The sequence below is a fragment of the Triticum dicoccoides genome, chromosome 3B (genome assembly GCF_002162155.2).
Source record: "Triticum dicoccoides isolate Atlit2015 ecotype Zavitan chromosome 3B, WEW_v2.0, whole genome shotgun sequence".
NCBI lineage: Eukaryota > Viridiplantae > Streptophyta > Magnoliopsida > Poales > Poaceae > Triticum > Triticum dicoccoides.
In genome coordinates, this window is record NC_041385.1 from 198,080,890 (window position 1) to 198,091,442 (window position 10,553).

General features: G+C 46.2%; 1 protein-coding gene across 2 annotated transcripts; it reads left to right on the forward strand.

Moving 5' to 3' along the window:
- The first annotated feature begins 202 nt into the window (after positions 1 to 202).
- On the forward strand, positions 203 to 2,801 carry LOC119281144 (S-type anion channel SLAH3-like). 2 transcript variants are annotated; one of them, XM_037561757.1, is made up of 5 exons: positions 203 to 292; positions 364 to 461; positions 542 to 1,138; positions 1,247 to 2,017; positions 2,094 to 2,801. In XM_037561757.1, exons 2-5 carry the CDS (start codon positions 378 to 380, stop codon positions 2,448 to 2,450), a joined length of 1,809 nt encoding a protein of 602 aa, XP_037417654.1. In that variant the 5' UTR covers positions 203 to 292; positions 364 to 377; the 3' UTR covers positions 2,451 to 2,801. The 2 variants fall into 2 exon arrangements, with proteins under 2 accessions (XP_037417654.1, XP_037417655.1); XM_037561758.1 differs by having other exon boundaries at positions 273 to 461.
- The last annotated feature ends 7,752 nt before the right edge of the window (positions 2,802 to 10,553 follow it).

Below are 10,553 nucleotides of genomic sequence, written 5' to 3' on the forward strand. Positions count from 1 at the left end.
CATTGCCATACTCGTCGGCCAAATTCCTGAGCGCCACAAGTGTGCACATCCATTTCCTTTGACATCCTGCACATACACACACCGCGAAATATATACATACGTCCATCGATACATCGGCGTCGAGTTGCGCTGTTGCGCATGTACACTTGCCTTATCAGCCAGTCCGGCACCAACACGTCGTGATCATTTTGTTTTGAAGCTGGCAGAGACTTGTTATGTTATATATACCCTATGTGGTTCAGCGAGATGGGCAGGCTGGCAAAGAATAACCGAGCTACTGAGGATTGATAGCGTAAGGAATCGGTGGTTCGGTTACTGTGTTTCCATCGTTTTTCTGATTGATATGCTTCACTTGCCTTGCAGATTCCACGAGGTTGATGGAGACGGACGAATCTGTGCGACAGGGTGCCGCCGGTGCTCGCGTCCAGGCAAGCCGATTCGCCGAGGAGCAGGCCTTCAGGGTAAGTCTCGGCTCGTGCCATGGGTCATGCAATGCCGACTTGATCGGACCACGAGGTTGAGCAGTGTCGTGCCGGTGTAGGAGCGGCATGGCGACCCGATGATGGCGTCTCCGGGCCAGGACTCGCCGTTCGACGCGTCCGCGCTGCGCGTCGCGGCGCACCCGGTCTCCGTCAGCCTGCCGGCCTCTCCGTCCAGGTTCGACGTCGCCCGGACGGAGGCGGAGTTCCCGCCGCGCCACGCGGCGGCCATCGTGCCGGACGAGTCGCACATGCTGCCGCTCTCGCCGCGGCCGTCGCCGATGGTGTCCATCGCGTTCGAGCACGTCGAGAAGGTGGTGTTCCGCTCGCAGCCGATCCACGCGGCGGACTCCGAGCTGTCCAACGCCCAGGACTCCCAGTCCCAGGTGGTGCACGACGACTCGATGAGCCGCGGGAGCGGGGCGCGCATGGGGAGGAGCAAGGCGCGGCGGGACACGAGCTACGACTCGTTCAAGACGTGGTCCGGGAAGCTGGAGAAGCAGCTCACCACCCACCTCCGCGTCGTCAGGCAGCCGCCGCAGCAGGAGGCGGAGCCCGAGGAAGACGAAGACGCGGCGACGAGCGGCCGCCCCTACTCCATGCCCAGAGTCCACCGCTTCTTCGCGGCGCTGGAAGGCCCCGAACTCGACAAGCTACGGGTACACCACGAGCAACTCGTTGCATGTCTAAACGCATTGATGATGAAGCAGGGGACCTCACGTGCTGTCGTGTTTTCCGTGCCGCGTCGCCGCCGTCGTCGCCGCCAGTCGTCGGAGGAGCTGGTCCTGCCGTCGGACAAGAAGTGGCCGTTCCTCCTCCGGTTCCCGGTGTCCGCCTTCGGCATGTGCCTCGGCATGAGCAGCCAGGCCATCCTGTGGAAGAACATCGCCATCTCGGCGTCCACGCGGTTCCTGCACATCACGCTCCGGACAAACCTCGTGCTCTGGTGCGTCTCGGTCGCGCTCATGTGCTTCGTGTCGGCGCTGTACGCGTGCAAGGTCATCTTCTACTTCGAGGCGGTGCGGCGGGAGTACTACCATCCGATTCGCGTCAACTTCTTCTTCGCGCCGTGGATCGCCTGCCTCTTCCTGGCCATCGGCGTGCCGGAGATGGTGGTGGGGAGCCTCCCGCACTGGCTCTGGTACGTGCTCATGGCCCCCATCGTGTGCCTGGAGCTCAAGATATACGGGCAGTGGATATCCGGCGGGCAGAGGCGGCTGTCGAGGGTGGCGAACCCGTCCAACCACCTGTCCATCGTCGGCAACTTCGTCGGCGCGCTGCTGGGGGCCATCATGGGGTTAAGGGAGGGCCCCATCTTCTTCTTCGCCGTCGGGCTCGCGCACTACATCGTGCTGTTCGTGACGCTGTACCAGAGGCTGCCCACGAGCGAGACGCTGCCGAGGGACCTGCACCCGGTCTTCTTCCTCTTCGTGGCCGCGCCCAGCGTCGCCTGCCTCGCCTGGGCGCGGATCACCGGCGAGTTCGGCTACGGCTCCCGGATCGCCTACTTCATCGCCATGTTCCTCTACGCCTCGCTGGTAAGCACCTCGATCGATCGACTGATCGCTGCGATAACCGACTGATCGCTGTTGCGGCATTGTTGCGTGCGTGCAGGCTGTGCGGCTCAACATGTTCAGGGGGTTCAGGTTCTCGCTGGCGTGGTGGGCGTACACGTTCCCGATGACGAGCGCGGCCATCGCGTCGATACGCTACTCGTCGGAGGTGAAGAACGCGTTCACGCAGGCCATGTGCATCGTGCTGTCCGTGGTGGCCACGCTCACGGTGACCGCGCTCTTGCTGACCACGCTGCTGCACGCCACCGTGCACCACGACCTCTTCCCCAACGACATCTCCATCGCCATCTCGGAGCGCAGGCCCAAGCAGAGCACCATCGCCGAGCTGAACGAGGTGCACGGCAACAAGGACGCGGACACCGCATGCAGAGACCTCGAAGCCGCCTATAGACCCTGATCGACGCCTATAGACCCTGATCGACGCCGACTGAACTAGCGACGCCTTCTTCATGCATGTGGTGAAGCAAACACTCTGGTGGCGACTGGTCGATCGTGGACAGTGAGCAGGAGCATGTACGTAGCCGGACGTGTCTTCGAGAGTTTTCTGTGGGTCGAGTTGACTGCCGTGCGGTGCGGGGCGGTGCGCGCCGCGGTCGGAATCAACACGGTGATCGATGGGAATGTGCTATATGCTGTAACTTCCGCGTGGTGATGTGTAGGCAGGACTTAGATGCTGTTACTTATTATGGCTTAACCGTGAGATGTGATAAATCCGTCTCTGTATGTGGTACATTACGGATCACCGTGAGCGTACAATAAATCCGTCCCCGTGTGTGGTACATTACGGATCACCGTGGAAGATCGTGCCCGGGTGCAGTATTCGCTCATCCGGTCGTCCCTATTCGTCCTAGCATCACCCTTTGCGAAGCATGTCAGTATGTCACACCCACCTTTTCCCCTACGAGCTATTGAAAATTTCAGCAATTTTTCGTTAAGTTTAATCTGGAAAAACAATAGATAAGACATAATAATTATATTAGAGTAATCAAATCAAGTATGTGATGTAAGTAGTCATGCAATAGGGTACATACCAGATGAACATCATATGGGCATCTATGGATAAAAATAGAGACCGGGCAAAGTGCCTAACCGAAGCGAGCAGAAGACATTCAATGCGGCGAAAGAAGATGCAAGGGTTGTTCTAAAAAAATAGATGCAGATGCGTTGTTCGTCATGTCACGAAAGAGGTGATCAATATTGGGGAAGAAGTCGTCGTGCTCAGCCACGGTGGAGGAAGATCCTCTGTACATGATTACAGGGACCTGGTTTTGAAGGATTGACGTCTCACTTCTTGGTAAAAATAAAGACACACTGGAGATTCTCGTTCTGAGAGAGGAGGGACCTCTTATAGGTGTGTTTACTAGTAGGACAAGCGTTTCAACTTCTTTCTTGTGTGGCAAAAATAAAGGCAACACGTACACGTGCACAGGTCCTAGCTCACCCCGATCATGAAACACGACACGCGTGTGAGGTGTGGCGAGGTGAGGCTGACCAATTTAGCGCTTGCCGTGACAGTTAGCTTTCGTCTTAACCAGTTAATTCAGAAGTAACAATCACATAGGTACACCCTTAGCCAAACTAAGCGAAAATGTAAGGGGTAAGCACAGGAGCGACATAACTCAACTATTGACCAAAGACACAAGTCAAAATCGATGCATATATTGGCAAGAGGTCCCAGGACGTTTACCGAGGACTCCATGGAGTACCTTGGTGACAGTGTCCTGGACTAAGGGGTACTAACCTAATCAGCCCCTGGTCCCCGGGCCACGCCAGTGGGCCCTTGTTCTCATTAAGGTGGACTCCGGAAGCTGCACACTGGGAACGTGATCAAGATTGTATTTACTGAAGACTTAACGTATACTCCAAGACATCTCATGTTGCCTCTGTGCATCCCCTGGATACCGACTAAGTAACCATAGATACCCTAACTAACGTGTATATAAGCCAAGGGGTTTAGCCCGTAGAGGGGACTTCAACACAATTACCTTCACCTAGCCCCAGAGTTAGAACATTACTTACGATCTCGAGGTAGATCAAGATTGTATTCGATACATCTCCATCAATATAAACATGAGCATTACGTAGGGTTTTACCTCCATCAAGAGGGCCCGAACCTAGGTAAATACTGTCTCCCTTGTTCTTGTTACCATCTATCCGAGATCCATAGCTCGGGACCCCCTACCCCGAGGTCCGTCGGTTTTGACACCGACACTAGTGCTTCCATTGAGAGTTGCATTGTGAGATCGATAGAAGGATCGATAGCTCATCTACAGATCAACTGCGGCACTGGCAACGGGGACGTATATATAAGTCCCTGGCCAGCTTTTTGTGTTCTACAACATGATTTTTGATAACCCACAAGTATAGGGGATCACAACAGTTTTCGAGGGTAGAGTATTCAACCCAAATTTATAGATTCGACACAAGGGGAGCCAAAGAATATTTGCAAGTATTAGCAACTAAGTTGTCAATTCAACCACACCTGGAGATTAATTATCTGCAGCAATATGATCAGTAGCACAGTAGTATAATAGTTTTGATAGCAGCAGTAACAATAACAGTAACAATAGCAATACTTTTGTAGCAGTTGTGACAGTAGCAGTAGCAGTAGTTTTGTAGTAGTTGTGACAGTAGGAATAGCAATAGTAACCTAGCAAGAACAATATATGGATAGTTCATAGGCTTTGGATCGGCGAATTCGTTGGAAGATATTCATCATATAACAGTCATAACCTAGGGCGATACGGCACTAGCTCCAGTTCATAAACATAATGTAGGCATGTATTCTGTAAATAGTCATGCGTGCTTATGGAAAGAACTTGCATGCCATCTTTTGTCCTACCCTCCCATGGCAGCAGGGTCCAAATGAAAACTAAGGGATATTAAGGCCTCCTTTTAATAGAGAACCGAAACAAAGCATTAACAAATAGTGAATACATGAACTCCTCAAACTATGGTCATCACCGGAAAGTATCCCGACTTTTGTCACTCCAGGGTTTGCGGATCATGACACGTAGTAGGTGACTATAACTTGTAACATCGGATCTAAAACATAGATATAATGGTGATAACATAAACAGTTCAGATATGAAATCATGGCACCCGGGCCCAAAGTGACAAGCCTTAAGCATGGCAAAGTCATAGCAACATCAATCTCAGAACATAATGGATACTAGGGATCAAGCCCTAACAAAACTAACTCGATTACATGATGAATCTCATCCAACTCCCTCACCGGCCAGCGAGCCTACGAGGGAATTACTCACTCTCGGTGAAGAGCATCGTGGAATTGGCAAATGAGAAGGGTTGGCAATTGCGAAGATCGAAGATCCCCCTCTCCGGAGTCCCAAACAGACTCCAAATCTGGCCTCTCGATGAAGAACAGGAGGCAGCGGTGACACCATCTTGTGAAACGTGGTAATTCTTTCTCCCTGATTTTTTTCTCGAAAATGTGAATTTATAGTATCAGGGTTGAGGTCTGCAGGGCCACAAGGTGGGGACAACCCACCTGGGCGCGCCCTGGTGGGTTGTGCCCTCCCAGGTGCCCCCCCCCTACGGTGGTTCTTGGCTCCAGTAATTCTCTTGTATTATATAAAAATTCCTCGCAAAGTTTCATTCCAATCCGAGAACTTTATTTCTGCACAAAAACAACACCATGGTAGTTCTACTGAAAACAGCGTCAGTCCGGGTTAGAGGAAAAGCGTTAGGAAAAGTAGATACGACGGAGATGTATTAACTCCCCCAAGCTTAAACCTTTGCTTGTCCTCAAGCAATTCACTTGATAAACTAAAAGTGAAAAAGAAAAACTTTTACGAACTCTTTTGCTCTTGTTTACATAAATAAGCTTAAGTAGCACCCAGATTTTCACCAAAGATTAGAGTAACCATGTCAACAATAACTCTTAAAAATTATATTAACTCATATAAATGGCATGATCAACTAGCAATAAGATATATCAAATAACTTTGTCAAAACAACCATGATATAATATGAAAATAGTGGTATCTCGCTAGCCCTTTCTGAGACCACAAAACATAAATGCAGAGCACCTCCAAAGTTCAAGTAGTGACCAAACATTGTAATTCATGGTAGAAAAGATTCAGTCATGATGCACCCAACATTAGCTATACACAATACATGAGGATGACAATAGTGCTCTCATATCTGGCGCTTATTTGAGAAGGTGATGACACAACATAAAAGTAAATAGATAGTCCCTTCGCAGAGGGAAGCAGTGATTTGCAGCGGTGCCAGAGCTCATATTTTTTAAACAGAGATAAATGAAAATTTGAGAAATGCACCCTTCTTGTTTACTTCGCGACCATTAGTTATCGATATCTTCCATGCTAAACACATTAGTGGCGGTTCCCAAGCGATAAAAGTAAAGGTTTACTCCCCCTCCACCAATAAACACACTCCATGGCTAACCGAATCCATGGGTACCGTCCATACCAACATTATTCCTGGGGGAGTTTTGTTGCAATTTGATTTCGGGACTAGGAATCCCTATTACTGCCCCTCTCGTGCAAGGACGAGTGAATAAACACTCATCATGAGAATAACCCACTTAGCATGGAAGATACCAACTACCTGCTGTCACTCTATGAACAATCTAGGCACACAAAAAGGATATTTATTTGAAGTTTTCAGAAGTGGCACATGCAAATTTACTTAGGAGGTAGGGTAATACCGCATATAGGTAGGTATGGTGGACTCATCTGGAATAACTTTGGTTTCAAGATTTTGATGCACAAGAAGTATTCCTGCTTAGTACAGGCGGATGCTAGCAAATAGGTTGAGAAGCGGCCAGGTAGAGAGCAAAAATGGTCATCAACATGCATTATGCATAAGTAACATTCGACACTTGCATGAGTAGGATATGAATACCATGAACATAACTATCATAGAGGATATGTTGGTTTTGATTCAACTACATGCATGAATATGTTCCAAGTCAAGCCACTCGAACATTCAGAGGAGGATACCATATCATCATACTATATCACAATCATTTTAACGCAATGTTGACATCCAAGATAACTCAGTATCCACTCCTAGCTACTTAAGCATGACATGAGAAACTATAATCTCTAACTGTCATTGCAAACATGCTTGATCATAATAGGCTGAATCATGGATACTAGGTTAAACGTATTTACAAAAACAGAACAAGTTGAGTTCATACCCGTTTCTCTCTGCCACCGCCAGTTCATCAAATATCGTCATTATTGCCTTTCACTTGCATGACCGAATGATATAAAAATGATAATAGTGCAAGAGTGCTGTGAACTAAGCTGGAATCTGCAAACATTTTATTCAGGAGGAGAAGACAAGGCAAATTGAGCCCTTTGTTAGATCAACAATAATGCATATGATTGCCACTCAACATTTTCATCGTGTCCTTCTCCTCGGTATGACTAAATAAAAGGAAAAGAAATTCAGAGAAACGCACTGAAATATTTTCGGAGTTTTTGATTTTTCTTGAAGAAAGCAAATTAAAGAAAACAAAAACAAAAACAAAAATGAGAAAAACTATTTACAAGGGAAAGCTCCCAACAAGTAGAAGAAGAACAAGGAAATCTTTTTGGGTTTTCTTTTTAATACTAGAGCTAACTAAACTAGAAAGAAAAACTGAAAAGAAGCAAGAAACATTTTTTTAGGTTTTTCCAAAGTTTTTCAAACACACAAGAAGAAAACGAGAAAAATAAATCTAGCATGGATGATACAATGAAAAAGTGTGGACACCGGTAACTTGGACGAAATGTGTAAACATGAATGTAATGTCGGTGGAAATACGTACTCCCCCAAGCTTAGGATTTTGGCCTAGCTTGGTAATCATCATCCACGGCCTACATAACAGTTGGAGTGGTAGCTCACGGAGGCTCTCGCTGCAGCCTCCTCAGCCTGCCGAGCAGCCACAACCTCCACGTTGTGCGTGCGGGCCTTGCTCTCAAGGACAAAAATACCTTCCCTTGCTGTGAACATCAAAGAGAGCAGGCGCAGGCAAAAAGGTGTCCACAACGGACTTTTTATTAAACAACAGGTTATTGTATAATTATGGGTTTCACCACTAAAGAACTTATGGCACTTCATGGCATCAAAATCTAAGTACTGCGTGGGTAGGATAGGGTCATGAGGCCAAGGTGATACACCCAACTCCCTTGCCAGATGTGTGGCATAAATCCCACCATAAAAATATCCACTACCAGCGTTGTGTTGCAACCTGCATGCAACAATCGCTCCAAGCTTATAACATTTAACAACGGTGAGGGCAGTGTGAATGAGGCTCAAGTCGGGAGCACAGAGTGTACTACAGTCTTGTTTGCCTACGATGCATTTCCCATTAAACAGTGCAAAGTATTGAATCAATGGGAAATGAATACCTTTTATTCTACCTTGCGTCATCCTCTAGTCTTACCATAGCAAAGGCTAGTCAAGAATATCTCATACTCAGACCTTTGTGGTTCGTCCAGCGAACCCCAAAATGGAATTTTGCAATATTTGGAAAATGTCTCTAGAGGTAAAGTAAATGGATTTTCATACAGTTTAAATGACACTCTAGATTCACAAGGATGGAATTTAAATTCTTTGGTAAATGATTCAGTGAGGCTGAGATGTTGGTTGCACTTATCTTCAATGTAGGAACCGAGCTCGACATTGTGAACATATTGCACAAATTCTTCTTTAATAAATGCACTCAACATGAAATTGTTGAACGACCATAAGCATGATTTGGTGGCGGCATCCCATATAGAATTTGCACTTGGTTCAACATAAGAACGATGAACAGAGCTGCTACTAGAAGATGCCTCCGAGGATCTCTGCCTCAAAGAACTCCTCCCAAAGAGGTTCATCATATTCACGTACAATTTCCTGAAAATTCTTGAGTCACAAATTTTTTGTTGACAAAACTTCACAAGATTGATAGTAACTACTCATAGGGATGCCTAGAGGCCATATCAAGCATTCAAACTACTTAGAACTCTAAGAATTCAACATGCAAGCCCATCTACAGCAGCACCAAGAGTAGCTAATTATTCAAAATATAAACCACTAAAGCAAAAACTAATTGGACCAATGGAGGAGTCACATACCAAGTAGCAATCCTCCAAAACAGTTTTAGAAATGTAGCTTCGAGCAAAGAGATTGAAATCCGCGGGTTTGAGAGCAAGAACACGAGAGAGAGACAGAGCAATGGTGAATTTTTTCTGGAGGTAGGTGATGACATGGGCTAAAGAGATAAGTGAGGGGCCCACATGGGGACCACAAACCACCAGGGCGTGCCTGGGGGTGCTGGCGCGCCCAGGTGGGTTGTGCCCACCTAGAGCACCACCTTTCATGTTATTTGCACTAAAAATTCTTAAATAAACAGAAAAAATCATCTTAAATTTTCTGGGCATTCTGAGAACTTTTATTTTTGGGTCATTTTTTTATTGCACAGGAAATTCAGAAAACAGGCAAGACATGGTATTTTATTTTATTTAACTAAGAAAAACAGAAAACAAAAGTTGCAAACAGAAAGTTCTGCTTACCGAATTCATCAACTTCATACCTCTCAAAAATGATTCATTATCAAGGTTGATCAAGTCTTATTAACAACCACTTTCGATTGGCATGAAACCGAAGAACTTTAGTAAAACACTATCTTACCTCAATGGGGATATGCATGTCCCCAACAATAAGCATTTCATATTTCTTTTTGGCAGTAGGTAGAGGTAGTTGAAAACTTCCAATAGTCAGTGTCAGAGATTTTTCAATAACATTAATACCATTCACTTGGAATTGTTTCTTCAAAAAGTGCACCGTATGCTCATTACCATTGATATGAAAAGTGACCTTGCTTTTATTACAATCAATAACAGCCCCTGCAGTATTCAAGAAGGGTCTACCAAGGATAATTGACATGTTGTTGTCCTCAGACATCTCTAGTATAACAAAGTCAGTCAAGATAGTAACATTTGCAACAACAACGGGCACATCCTCACAAATACCTATAGGTATGGCAGTTGATTTGTCATCCATTTGCAAAGATATTTCAGTAGGTGTGAGTTTATTAAAATCAAGTCTTTTATATAAGGAGAAAGGCATAACACTAACACCAGCTCCTAAATCACACAAAGCAGTCTTAACATAATTTCTTTTAATGGAGCAAGGTATAGTTGGTATTACCGGATCTCCAAGTTTTTTAGGTACTCAATCCTTAAAAGAATAATTAGCCAGCATAGTGGATATTTCAGCTTCAGGTATTTTCCTTTTATTAGTGATGATGTCTTTCATATATTTTGCATAAGCAGCCATCTTTAATATCAGTTAAGCAAGTACGCAAAAAGACTAGCCTAAGCATTTCAGCAAAGCGTTCAAATTCTCCATCATCCTTTTCTTAGTTGATTTAGGTGGAAAGGGCATAGGTTTTTGAACCCATGGTTCTCTATCCTTACCATGTTTTCTAGCAACAAAGTCTCTTTTATCATATCTTTTATTCTTATGTTGTGGGTTACCA